The 14,507-nt window shown below is 47.3% G+C and overlaps 1 protein-coding gene across 1 annotated transcript in view; it reads left to right on the top strand.

Annotated features, from left to right (window-relative positions):
- The window catches only part of LOC111841231 (uncharacterized), a 92,672-nt gene extending 78,165 nt beyond the window's left edge, over positions 1-14,507 (top strand). The window contains exons 22-25 of the mRNA XM_072718487.1: positions 7,000-7,180; positions 7,328-7,442; positions 12,752-12,912; positions 13,451-14,507. Of these exons, the coding sequence (XP_072574588.1) occupies positions 7,000-7,180; positions 7,328-7,422 (276 nt within the window). The 3' untranslated portion in view covers positions 7,423-7,442; positions 12,752-12,912; positions 13,451-14,507. The remainder of the gene's footprint in view (positions 1-6,999; positions 7,181-7,327; positions 7,443-12,751; positions 12,913-13,450) is intronic.

The raw sequence follows: 14,507 nt of genomic DNA, 5'->3' as shown, positions 1-14,507 counted from the left end.
TGACCCTCCACCACTAGGACAGGAACCTCAAAATTAAATCCGAACAGCTCGATTTTCAGAGTACATTCACCCACCGGACTAGTCTGTTTACCTCCACATCCTACTAATACCACTTCCGATGGGGTCAAATGGTCATCACAGAACACTCATGCCCCTTTCAACTGGGGAATCACATCTGCACACAGAGTAGTAGCCATTGACCCACTGTCTAACATACCCTGCAACTCAACTTTATTCTGCACCAGTACAGGCGTGTAAAACAGACTTTCACTTTGACCCGCTTTTAAGGAGTTCTGAAACATTACTATCTTACCCACTGGAGCTATATTGCAACAGTGTGAATAGACAGACTCAATATCGTCAGGGGAGGGTAAATTAACTTGCCCCGCATTGCCCTCCTTCAACTTGAGGCACTTCAGTTTCCCTGAAACTGTTCTTTCTGCGCATAGTCAGGTTTTACTCTGTGCAGCATGGAATTACAATTGCTACTAACATGTTCAGGAGAGAAACACTTAAAACAGAGCTTGTGCATTCTGCAGTGAATGTTGGTCGTGTGCTCAGAGCTATCACAAACTCGGCATTTGTTGGAGTGCTTAGGTGAAAATCTAGGGGGTGCATCACGCACCGACTGAGAGTGATTCATGAGAGTTTTCTCCAAGAGGTCCAAAACCCTATCAAGTGTAGAATCCCCTGGTTGCTTTTGCTTACAATCACTACCAGATACTACCACATCAGACTGTACATCTGTACTCGCAGAAGGGTCCAGTTCCACTGCAACAGCCACTGTATGTTGTTTCAGCCGACTCCCTTTCGCTTTACACTCTCTCAAAAATTCATCCAAACACTCCTGCACCTCACTGGCCGTCCAAGAGCGAACAGGTTTACTTTTGAACACCAGAGCGAGTTCTCTGTCCGGACAATTCTGAATGAACATGACCGCTAATTCCATACTCTGATCTCCCATAGACCTTCCTTCACTTTTGAGAGTTTGCTCAGTTATTTCTGCAGCCTGATTTAATCTAAGCCAGTAATCTAGCGAACTCTCGTAAGGACGTGGTTTAGTTGCATAAAAATCTGCAAGAGGTAAACCTGAACTAACCGAATCTGCAAAATGATGTCTCAAAATGGCAAAAACGGCTGTGACATCTGCTATTTTTGGATTATTACGCATCCACACTTTTGTAATTTCTCTGGCACGACCCATAAGTCTATTTACAACTTCCTCAATCATCTCAGAGCTGGAAAGCTCTCTTTTAGCTTGTTATGGAAATTTGGAGGTAGGAAGTAACAGATGAGTCCAATGGTTTAGCTTGGTTTCATTTATTGAGATATCTTTCTATGCGAGCTCGGGGAGACTCTCCACAGACAGTTCTGAGAAGTTCTCCAAATAGCAGACGCAGTTGCTTTCATTTTATACTGACAGACAAATGACCTTTCTCTGCAACCACAACCGGAAGACCCATGTCTGCTTTTGCACATTCTATGCTCAGGACAAGCTTTTCGTCTAGCACAAGCATCTTATATTTACCATATATAGAATAAAAATTCATCTCTTGTCTAGCTTAACATGGGTAAGGTCTAAAACCCCTCCCCAGTCTCTTGCATCTGTTTCTTCTATCATAGCAACCTTATTTTGCAGCCTAACTTCCTTAGTAACCATCAGACATCATGCTTGGTGGTAATTTTCCACTACAAGCTACTGTAGGTAAGCTCTCATTAATTCCTCCCATTCAATAATGGAGCACTTGTCAGCGCTGTCCCCCTGAAAATAAGGTGTCACATTAACCTCTGACTTTAACACCAAATTTAGTTTAGACGCATCAATGATAGTAGTGCCCAATGGATCTAAGCCTGATACAGGAGTAGTCTGTTCAGGGAATGCTCGGGATGCTACGTTTGCAACTGATCCATCCAGTAGGCTTGCACAGATAGATGCACCAATCACGGAACCAATCTGCTGTACGAGTTCAGTAAGACCGACAGGTGAAACACTACATGTAGCTAAAGTACATTCCTGAATTTTATCGATACTGGATGAGGATAGCTTGGGAATGGCCCCTCTAAACATATTAACAGGCCTACCCTGCCCGGTACCATCTAATGTAGGGCTAGCAAACGTAGCATCCACTTTAGCAGATTCAACTTTGGGTGTTGAAATAAAAGTCCCCCTGCCAAAACCAGCAGCCCCAATAAATTCGTCCTTACCATTACCTGCATGCATCTTTATAAACAGCAACCAAATAACAATGATAATTAAAAGAAAGCTGTCAATACAAGTGCTTAAGATAAGAGGGAAAAAAAAAGAAAAAAATAATCGCGACAGATACATACAATCCAAAATTCCTAATAACAATCAGGAATGAGACGTAGGTTCGTGTGTCTAAGGAAGACCCAAACCAGTTCTCCAGATGATCTGCAAATCAGCGTTATCTCTGCGAAGCACAGCCAGCACTCCCTCGGCGGTCTGCAGTCAGCTAACCAGTTCATCCGAGTCACGGCACCACTTTGTAGCGTGCTTCGTTCTGCGTTGTGTAGTTTTTGTTTATATATACACTCACCTAAAGGATTATTAGGAACACCATACTAATACGGTGTTTGACCCCCTTTCGCCTTCAGAACTGCCTTAATTCTACGTGGCATTGATTCAACAAGGTGCTGAAAGCATTCTTTAGAAATGTAGGCCCATATTGATAGGATAGCATCTTGCAGTTGATGGAGATTTGTGAGATGCACATCCAGGGCACGAAACTCCCGTTCCACCACATCCCAAAGATGCTCTATTGGGTTGAGATCTGGTGACTGTGGGGGCCATTGTAGTACAGTGAACTCATTGTCATGTTCAAGAAACCAATTTGAAATGATTCGAGCTTTATGGCATGGTGCATTATCCTGCTGGAAGTAGCCATCAGAGGATGGGTACATGGTGGTCATAAAGGGATGGACATGGTCAGAAACAATGCTCAGGTAGGCCGTGGCATTTAAACGATGCCCAATTCGCACTAAGGGGCCTAAAGTGTGCCAAGAAAACATCCCCCACACCATTACACCACCACCACCAGCCTGCACAGTGGTAACAAGGCATGATGGATCCATGTTCTCATTCTGTTTACGCCAAATTCTGACGCTACCATTTAAATGTCTCAACAGAAATCAAGACTCATCAGACCAAGCAACATTTTTCCAGTCTTCAACTGTCCAATTTTGGTGAGCTTGTGCAAATTGTAGCCTCTTTTTCCTATTTGTAGTGGAGATGAGTAGTACCCGGTGGGGTCTTCTGCTGTTGTAGCCCATCTGCCTCAAGGTTGTGCGTGTTGTGGCTTCACAAATGCTTTGCTGCATACCTCGGTTGTAACGAGTGGTTATTTCAGTCAAAGTTGCTCTTCTATCAGCTTGAATCAGTTGTCCCATTCTCCTCTGACCTCTAGCATCAACAAGGCATTTTCGCCCACAGGACTGCCGCATACTGGATGTTTTTCCCTTTGCACAACATTCTTTGTAAACCCTAGAAATGGTTGTGCGTGAAAATCCCAGTAACTGAGCAGATTGTGAAATACTCAGACCGGCCCGTCTGGCACCAACAACCATGCCACGCTCAAAATTGCTTAAATCACCTTTCTTTCCCATTCTGACATTCAGTTTGGAGTTCAGGAGATTGCCTTGATCAGGACCACACCCCTAAATGCATTGAAGCAACTGCCATGTGATTGGTTGATTAGATAATTGCATTAATGAGAAATTGAAGAGGTGTTCCTAATAATCCTTTAGGTGAGTGTATATATATACTGTAGTTGTGCTTCAATGACGAAACGACACCAGGATGTAGTCAACATGTATACTTCTGCACAGAAAACAATTAACACAAAGGTCTTTTTTTTCTCCTCCTTTCTGCACCTCTCACCGTCATGGCATGTTTCAAAAAGAGAAGCGCGTGCGCGCGAAAAGTGAGTGCGCGCATAAAACAATATTACATATCTGCACAGAAAACAATTAACACTTGGTCCTCAGCTGCCACCTCTTTAGCGAGTTTCCTTGGAAGAGGGAGACGACTCAGACCATCAGCATTACTGTTATTTTTGCCTTCTCTGTATTTAATGACATACTCATAGGCTCTTAATAACACCGCCCATCGCATGATCCTCTGTGACGCCATCTGAGGGACGGCCTTCAACTCATGGAACAAACTTATCAATGGCTTATGATCCGTGATAATCATGAACTTTCTGCCATACAGGTACTTATGGAAATACCGTACACCAAATATCACAGCCAATCCTTCTTTATCCAGCTGTGAGTAGTTCTTTTCTGCTGCATTCAGGGTACGTGATGCAAATCCAATGGGTTTTTCCTGACCACCTGGCATGCGGTGAGCTAATACTGCTCCTACTCCATAAGGGGAGGCATCGCACGAAAGAATTAAATCTTTTTGCTCATCATAATGTACCAATACAGTGCTTGACTGCAACAGCTCTTTTGATTTGCAGAAAACCTTCTCCTGTGCTGGTCCCCAACACCATGGTTCCCCCTTTCTCAGAAGCTTGTGCAGTGGGGCCAACAGTGTGGACAAACTTGGCAAGAACTTATTATAGAAGTTCAACAACCCCAAATAAGCTTTCAGCTCGGTCACTGATTTTGGGGATGGCGCCTCCTGCACTGCTTTCACTTTCGCTGGCACTGGATGTAAACCGGTCTTATCCACCCGATGTCCTAAAAATGTCACTTCCTTCTCCATGAATTGACATTTGCTCCTTTTCAAGCGCAGGCCCGCCTCCTCCAAGCGCTGCAGCACTCCATCCAGTGTTTGAAGATGTTCTTTGTCATTCTTTCCTGTCAAGATGATGTCATCCAGATACACTGCGACATTAGTCAGGCCTTGCAACACACTCTCCATGGTGCGCTGAAAAATGGCAGGACTTGAACTCACACCAAATGGCAACCTGGTGTATGTAAACAAACCCCTGTGTGTGTTCACTGTGACATACTTTCTAGATTCAGCATCAAGCACAACCTGTTGATATGCGTGACTCATATCTAACTTAGTGTATTTTTCTCCTCCCGCCAGCCCCGCTATCATGTCCTCCATTCGTGGAATGGGGTATTGTTCTACAGGCGACACCTTGTTAACAGTCAGCTTGTAGTCACCACAAATTCTGGCGCTGGAGTCTGGCTTTAGTATGGGTATGATGGGTGCGGCCCACTCTGAGAATTTCACTGGTTGGATGATCTCCTCCTTCAACAGTCTCTCCAGTTCCTGCTCCACTTCCAAGAAATGGGCTTGTTTGCCTTGTCTGCCACGCCCTCCTTTTTGTTCCATTTTCATTCGGCAGACCCTTTTTATGTGTCCCACCTTTCCACAGTTGTGGCATGTTTCCGAAACAAACCTGCAGTCCCCGGCGACATGATTTAGCCCTCCACATCTGTAGCACTTCCTGACAACCTGTTGTGACGTCGAGCCGCTGTCCTCCATCTTGTTCACCGCTCCTAATCCTTTAGCGAATCGCGACTGTTCCGTCATGCTTTTCAAGTCCACAATGTCTCTGTTAGCTGCCTCTATTGCTCGAGCAAACTTCAGTGCCTTTTCAAATGTTAGCGAATCCTCTGCTAACAATCTGCGCTGTATCCTGTCGTCGCTTATTCCGCACACCAAACGATCCCGCAGCATCACCGTCAGGGAATCTCCAAAGTTACAGTCCTGTGCAAGCTTCCTCAGCTCCGCTACATAATCGCCCACGCTTTCCTCCGGTCTCCTATTCCGCGTGTTAAACTTCCACCGCTGCACAATTTCACTCGGCTTAGGGTGAAAATGATTGTTCAACAATCCCACCAACTCAGCATACGAACGATCCCCTGGCTTGACCGGACTGAGTAGGTTTCTAATCAAGGCATAGGTCTGTGCGCCCACGCAACTCAACAGTACCGCTCGCTTCTTCTCCTCCTCCTTAATATCATTCGCCACAAGGAAGTAATCCAAAATCTCACAATATTCCTCCCAGGATTGCAGCTCACTGTCGAACGGCGCCACCGAGCCCACTGTGGTAGCCATTATTCCACACCGAAGGTTACGCTCCGCTTCCAACAGACGCTAGCGCTGTACCACTTGCCGGTCTCACTTCACAAATCACTTATCACTGCGCAACTTTACAGCAACCCCTGGCTTTTACCCTCGTTGCCATATGTGATATCCTAAAACTCAGGAACCACGGAGACCATGCTTAACTCACAGTTGCTGCTTTATTACCACCCTCGCGCATGCGCCCGCCCCGGCTGGACAAACTCCCCAACATTTTGCTTGCTTCCGCCTGTTCGCGCACATTGTAAAAAAAATCTATTGTAAAATGTCAGTCAAAAGTCTGGCAGGTCCTGAAGACCAATAGTGCTGATGTATATTTGCATAGCATGACAGGGTACTGCCTTTGTTTAAACTTTTAACCATGATGTTGTTGAATCAGGACCTGCCAGACTTTTGACTGACATTTTACAATAGATTTTTTGTAAAATGTTGCCTATATGTTGCATAAAAATAAATATTTTCTGAGTGGCAATGTTACCATTGCTCATATTTCTTTATGATATAAGGCTTCGGTTTAAGATGACATTTCTTAGGCATGCAGATTATTTGTCTCTCCTTTAAATTGGAGCGATTTGACTGGAGCGGGAGGAAATTTTAGTGGAGCGAGGAGCGGTGTTGAGCCGAGCGGCTTACTGCGAATTAGACCGAAGGACTGGGCGGAGCCAACAGCCTCGTGAGCAAGGAGCGGCTCACCGCTCCACTCGTAAATAAATGTCCGTATAGCACAGAAAAGCTGGCGCACCACCAAATGTTGCGCCTGTCATCTGAAGCCCCCGTGATTATTGCGCATGCGTGATTTAATATCGCTCAGCCCTAATTTCAATGTACCTCTACTCGTACTTGGCTGAATCTGAATGCTGTTATGATGACTGCTAAAGGCACAGTGACCCACGCTGTTGAGATTGTTGTTCTGTCCCCCACCTGCCTTCTAGGATGACTTAGAGAAGCTCGAGCTGATCCAGGCACAGCTGTTGCTTCTGCTGCACGCCCAGGAGTGCCAGCAGCGCAAACAGGCCAATGAGGAGGAGTGGTCATGCACTAAGCCCCAGTGCTACAACATGAGGAAGGTCCTGAAGCACATGGACAGCTGCCAGGCCGACATGACCTGCCAGGGTGAGTTCAGGACCGCACTTCCGTTTCCACTCTTCTGGATGGATTCAGCCAGGAGGAGGATTAATTTACCTTTGGCTTTTGCACTGGCCTTCACTCCAGTGCCAGGTGTGTTTCTGTCAGTTTGAACCTCTCTTTGTGCCCCTGCAGAGCATCTCTGCACTTTCTCCCGCCAGCTCATCTCACACTGGGAGTTCTGCACACAGGACGATTGTCTGACTCTCCATTTTACAAAAACAAAATGAGTGACAAGTGGAGTAACAATGTAAGTTCCCCCCCTCCAATTATGTGTTCTAGCAGCAGTATGGGTTTTGTAGTAGGGCTGGGCGATATCAAACCGCGATTAAATCGCGCATGCGCAATAATCACTAGGGCTTCAGATGACAGGCGCAACATTTGGTGGTGCGCCTGCTTTTCTGTGCTATACGGACATTTATTTACGCCCACAATATAAGCAGCTTAGTATGGCTAAATTATTAATGAGGCTTTGTATCAGAGCATGTGAGCAGAGTGGAGCTCACGAGGCTGTTGGCTCCGCCCGCTTCTCCGTTCTAATTCCCACTAAGCTGCTCCGCTCAACACCGCTCCTCACTCCACTAAAATTTCCTCCCGCTCCAGTCATATCGCTTCACGCTCGTGCCAATTTAAAAGAGGGACAAATATTCTGCATGCCTAACAAATGTCACCTTAAACCGAAGCCTTATATCATAAAGAAATATGAGCAATGGTAACATTGCCACTCAGAAAATATTTATTTTTAAGCAACATATAGGCAACAACGGACAGGTTTGGCAATGGCATTCCACACAAAAATAGGCTTAACAATAAAGGAATCAGTGGGCTTAATAGCCTAAAGAATATACAGGCTAAGCATCCACGTTTTAAATTCCTCAATTTTTTTCTGTTGATGCTGCTGCTGCGTCTCTACAAAATAAAATTTCACTGACAGCGTTACGTGAAATTAAAAAAATCCTATTAGACCTACTTTGAATAACAAAACGAATTTATTTGATTAGCAATATTTACTTTATAGGCTTTTATACTTTAATTTACTTTATAGACTTGATATGCTACAACCATATAAAACTTGCTCAGGTTTTGCTTGCTTCCGCCTGTTCGCGTACACTGTAAAAAAATCTATCGTAAAATGTCAGTCAAAAGTCTGGCAGGTCCTGAAGACCAATAGTGCTGATGTATATTTGCATAGCATGACAGGGTACTGCCTTTATTTAAACTTTTTGCCATGATGGTGTTGTATAGGGCAACAGTATAAATTCCCCAGCCACGGTACAAAACAATATCTGCCACAGCATGTATTCTTGTAGGATCTTGTTGGGTGGTAGTCATAAAGACTTGTGAAGACAGCAATTGTTTTCTCTGCAGAAGTATACGTGTTGACTACATCCTGGTGTCATTTTGTCATTGAAGCACAACTATATATATATAAACAAAAAGTACACGACGCAGAACGAAACACGCTACAGTGGCAATTAATGTTGCCGTTGCTCATATTTCTTTATGATATAAGGCTTCGGTTTAAGGTGACATTTGTTAGGCATGCAGATTATTTGTCCCTCTTTTAAATTGGAGCGATTTGACTGGAGCGGGAGGAAATTTTAGTGGAGTGAGGAGCGGTGTTGAGCGGAGCGGCTTAGTGGGAATTAGAACGGAGAAGCGGGCGGAGCCAACAGCCTCGTGAGCTCCACTGCGCTCACATGCTCTGATACAAAGCCTCATTAATAATTTAGCCATACTAAGCTAATACTAAGCCAGCCCTATTCTGTAGTATGAAAGCACAGGAAGCAGCGCCCTCTGCAGAGTAAAAGCACCCTGGCATTGCTCTAGAGTGGATGTAAAAGCATCAGGTCGAGGGCCACCTGGGGAAGATATACGGTTCTCTGATGGTGCATACCTGTGGGAACCGGAGATGAAGCTTGCTGGGGGGTGGCACTGGCAGTTTGATAAGTCGGCACCCCCTCAGAAAAAGCTGCCCTGGGCAATTGCTCATCTTGCCCTTGCCAGGATCCACCCAAGCCATGTGCAATCTTGGTAGGTACTAGGAGTCGACTGTTCATCGGCCTGGCATTTTTACCATTATAGGTATTGTTTTTATTATTTATTTATTTATTATGATGCAACCAAACACAGAAACAGGGTAAGTCATAGTAGTGGGAGACAGTGAAGGGGGCAAAAATAGGGAGAGAGAAAAAATTCACACAATTAACCACAGTAAGAGGATTACTAAATATAAAATATAATTAAATCTAGTGTATTTACCATACGACACCTATATGCAAAGGTAAGGGTCATGTCATAAAGCAAATGATGGTGAGTAAAATCAACAATGAGTCAATAAACAAACAAATAAGGACATAATAATAATCATAATAATGATATGTGTCACACCCTGCTCCGTTCGATCCTAATGTGTGCCACGCCCACCTCGTTACCTCGTGTTCAGCCCTGATTGTGATCGCCTGTGTCCTATTAAGTCTAGCTTGTCTTGTGTATTTAGTCCTCGTCTGAGTCAGTCTTCCCCAGACTTGTCATTGTAATGTTGCCTGTTGTGATTCTCCGGTCCCGTCTTCCTCGAATAAACCCCGTCCAACCCGACTTCCTGGCTCCTTTCCCCTGCTTCCCTGCTCGCCTCTCCGCAACCGTGACAGAATGACAAGTCTCCCAACCAAGCTCAGCGCTGTCGGGAGGGACCTCTCGACCGACGAAGAGGTGATCCACTGGACCAATATGCTGGAACTTCAGGGGGATCCAGTGGCCCACCCGTTAGTGGAGAAATGTTGGAGGCTCATGAGACAGAGGGACGTGATTGGTGAGGAGCAGCTGCAGGCGAAGGTGGGAAGACACCTACAGCAGCTGAGGGAGAGAGCGGCCGCCTGGCTGTCCCCCCTGGGATACGCCTCCTGGGAGCCGCCCCCCGACTCACCGCCTGCCTCCTTCCCCGTCGCTAGCATGACGGCAAGGGCTCCAACCTCCACCAAACAGCGCAAGACTGAGCTTGAAGCGGCTTCGGCCGCTCACCCCCGCCGCTCCGGAAGGAAGCGGCGAAAGCCGCGCAGAGCGCAGCATGAGGGAGAGACAACGCTCTTCCTGGGTGCCTGCTCCCTAATGCCCGCGGCAACGCCTGCTCCGGACCTGCCGGCCACGCCGCCTGCTGCCTCCGCCGATCTGCCCGCGGCTGCGCTGCCTGCTGCCGTCGCCGATCTGCCTGCAGCACCGCCTGACCCGCCTGTCCAGCCTGACCCGCCTGTCCAGCCTGTCCAGCCTGACCCGCCTGTCCAGCCTGACCCGCCTGTCCTGCTTGTCCCGCCTGTCCTGCTTGTCCCGCCTGCTGCAGCTGCCGCCGCTCTACCCGCAGCACCGCCTGCTGCAGCTTCCGCCACTTTGCCAGCGGCACCGCCTGACCCACCTGTCCTGCCTGACCCGCCTGCTCTGCCTGCAGTCCCTGCAGCTGCCACCACTCAGGCTGCGGCGCCCCCTGCTGGCCGCGTGATGGCGGCGCCCGCCGCGGCGCCCCCTGCTGGCTGCGTGATGGCGGCGCCCGCCGAGGCGCCCCCTGCTGGCCGCACGATGGCGGCGCCCGCCGAGGCGCCCCCTGCTGGCCGCACGATGGAGGTGCCCGCTGAGGCGCCCCCTGTTTTGCCCGTCCTGCCGGCACCTGAACTGCCTGTCTCGCCCGTCCTGCCGGCACCTGAACTGCCTGTCTCGCCCGTCCTGCCGGCACCTGAACTGCCTGTCTCGCCCGTCCTGCCGGCTCTTGACCTGCCTGTCTCGCCTGTCTTGCCGGCACCCGAACTGCCTGAGGTGGCTGCGGTTGCGCCCCCTGCTGGCCGTGTGATGGCGGCACCCGCTGTGGCGCTCCCTGCTGGTCGCGTGCTGACGGCGCCCGCCGAGGCGCCCCCTGCTGACCGGACGCCCGAGGCGCCCACTGAGGCGCCTCCTCCTGGCCCCTGCCTGAGGCCGCCTCTCCCGTCCTGCCCGCGGCCCTGCCTGAGGCCGCCTCTCCCGTCCTGCCCGCGGCCCTGCCTGAGGCTGCCTCTCCAGTCCTGCCCGCGTCCCTGACTCCCTCGCCATTACCCCGGCAAGGCCAACGCCCCACAGGACCTCGCCTGTCGGTGTCCCGTAAGGGAAGGGGACATAGGCGTCGGGCCTGGGTCCCGCCCGCCCTGCCCCCTGGCTCGCCCGTTCGGCCCCTGGCTGCGGCTTGCTGGCTGCCTGCGGGTCCTCCGGCTCGGGGTCGGCGGTACCCTCCGGGTCCCCCCCTGGATCCTCGGTGCCGGTCCTCGGTCCCTCCTCCGGCTCCATGTCGGTCGCCTCCTGCTCCCTCCTCCCTCTCCCCTGCGGCCCCTCCGGCCGCTGCCCGTCGCCCGCCTGGGCTCCCTCGTGCTCCCCTTGTTCCTCCTCCCTTTCCGTTTGTCCCGCCTGTCTCTGCTCCTCGTCCCTTTCTGTCTCCTTCGTTCACTCCTGGCCCTTTTGTTCCTCCTTTCTCCCCTCCTTCTGTGTCTCCCTTCCTTGTCTGCCTGTCTGCCTTCCCTGTTCTGTGTCGTGTCTTGTCCTTCTTCTCGTCCTTGTTCTTGTTCTGCGTCTCCGTTCTGTTCCCTGTTTTTGGTTGATGTTCTGCTTTGTTTTCCAGGTCCTGTTTTCCCGGTTCGTCTTGTCCGTCGCCTCTCCTCTGGCGCGCCAGGTGTGCGCGCCTTTGGGGGGGGGTTCTGTCACACCCTGCTCCGTTCGATCCTAATGTGTGCCACGCCCACCTCGTTACCTCGTGTTCAGCCCTGATTGTGATCGCCTGTGTCCTATTAAGTCTAGCTTGTCTTGTGTATTTAGTCCTCGTCTGAGTCAGTCTTCCCCAGACTTGTCATTGTAATGTTGCCTGTTGTGATTCCCCGGTCCCGTCTTCCTCGAATAAACCCCGTCCAACCCGACTTCCTGGCTCCTTTCCCCTGCTTCCCTGCTCGCCTCTCCGCAACCGTGACAATATGTTTGTGAACTAATGTGTCTTGGGGAGGATATATTGGGGGGTGGAGATGGAAGAGAGGAGATAATAATTTGAAAATGTGCTACTTTGGTTCTGATACAGGCACCTCTCTCAGTCTCTATAGTCACAGAGTGCATTTGTAGACTGGAGCATGTACAGACTGGAGTTGTCTTTCCTTTGTGAGGACATTACTCACCCATATGACTTGTTTTAACATGTTATAGGTAGCTGATGGTCTTAGTATAAGCTAATTTCAATTTTCATAGTGCTAACTTGAATGCGATAGGGAACCCCATGACTGAAATGGCGTGTGAGAAGCTTTATAAAACTCTGTCGGTCTGCCTGTCTAAACTATTTCTACTCCATGCACTTTTTGTTTTAAGATAATGTTAAAAAGTTTGTTTTTAATTAAAAATACTATACCAGTGAAAAGTTTGGACACATCAACCTATAGAAAGGTGTATTTGTACTATTCTCTACATTTTTTAATAAAGACATCAAATCTGTAAAATGACATGTATAGAATTATGCACGGATCTAAAAAGTAATAAACAAAAACTAATAATTTATTTGAGGGGCAGCTCTCTAGGTTGGGACTGTGCCGGAAGGTTGCCGGTTCAAGTCCTGTGGTCAGCAGAGTGATGTCACCATTGCACCCTTGAGCAAGGCCCTTAACCCCAATTGCTCCCGGGACTGGCTGATAGTGTTGCCTCCCATGACCTGGCCACCTGACCAAAACACGGTATGAATCGCTTTGGAGGAGTCTGACCGAAGAGTGAAGGAAATATATTGCTCAGCATATATATGGGAATTCCCTCTGGACAGCTGGAAAAGAATCCCAGGAAGCCACTTTGTAGGCAATACCTTTTTGGTCAATGCATAATTCCATATATTATTTTATAGTTTTGAAGTTATAATTATTCTAAAATATACAGAACAGTACAAATAATTTATTCTATATTTAACTGGTACTGTATAAAAATAGCCTGTAGTGGCGAGAGTGTGATACAGCATAATGGTGATCTTGCTAATGATTTTGTAAATGGAAAGATTAGAGGGAACAAGCCAAGATAATTTTTACTTATTTGTTTACTGTTTGCACTATGTGTAATGCCTTTGCACTTTGCTTGTTTTTATTAAATGTAAGTTTCCTACATTGTGGGATGTTAACCTTAAAATATTTGGTCATCTTAATTTTAAACCAGTCTATTTCATCATGACTACATTACTTGTTTGTCAAAAAAAGAATATTAACTATATCAACTGACACACTTTTGCAGGGATCACATGACAATCAAGAGATGGAGGCATCATCATATACAGTGATCAAAAAGTTACGTTCCAGACCCATCAGCGAAAATCCGCAATATAGAAAGACCATATCAATAACCATTTTTTATAGTTTAAGCCTTAAATCGTAGGGCTTAAAACAAAACTAAAAGTTCACAAAAAGTTTACTCACAACAATCAGACCACAAGCAAGGTACGCCATACGCAGAGAACTGTGATGTGTCGGGGGAAAAATCCACGGGGGCTCACTGTATTGTTTAATTTGATAGTCACAGTTCATTTTATCTAAGAGTTGAGGTATTTTGCTGGGCAGTAGGGTTGGGCAATGTCTTCCTAATTCATATATGATGATGTCTAAAGTGAAACATCGAGATGGACAATAACATCGCGGTGGGGTGGGAGGGGACTGGGTCATCTTGTTGAAGTAATCTATGTTTTTATATCGTATATTTTCCAATTTTTTATGATTTTTTGTAAATTCATTAAGTACTTGTAATGTATTACTATTTATATTTTTTGTACACTTGAGCCTATTCACAGCCCATCCTCCCCCATCTTTCTTTACTTTTCTTCCTTCTAGCCTGCCGTCAAATCGTGTACTTCAGTACTTAAACTTGTTTTGAGTGAATACCTGAATGTACTTATGCACTGAAAATAGCAGGTCTAAAAATATGCTGTTTTGCAACTTTTTAATTTTGTTGTTTTTGTATCATTTGCTTTGTTTGTGTAAGATCTAGTATACTTTTAAGGTAATTGCAGAACTCATCTTGCCTATTTTTGCACAGTAAAGTCCTGGATGTTAAGTTGTAAAATGTAAATCCCGAGTTTCTGCGGTGTGTTGGCGCCCGCCCATGGTTGGTTCCTGCCTGCACCCGTTGTTCCCGGGATAGGCTCCAGGCCCCCCGCGACTCCAGTGGAGCTTTGGGTTGCGTTCGGAAGCTGGGTTTTGTTTATTTTCGCTGTAGCCACTCCTGAGTCCTTTTACACCGGGTTTATTTGTTCTGTGTCTGTGGCATGTCAATAAAAACAGAAAAATATTTAAAAATA

Source organism: Paramormyrops kingsleyae, chromosome 12, assembly GCF_048594095.1.
Source record: "Paramormyrops kingsleyae isolate MSU_618 chromosome 12, PKINGS_0.4, whole genome shotgun sequence".
NCBI classification, from domain to species: domain Eukaryota; kingdom Metazoa; phylum Chordata; class Actinopteri; order Osteoglossiformes; family Mormyridae; genus Paramormyrops; species Paramormyrops kingsleyae.
The sequence above is the reverse complement of the archived record's forward strand: the minus strand, read 5'-3'. Positions and strand labels throughout refer to the sequence as shown.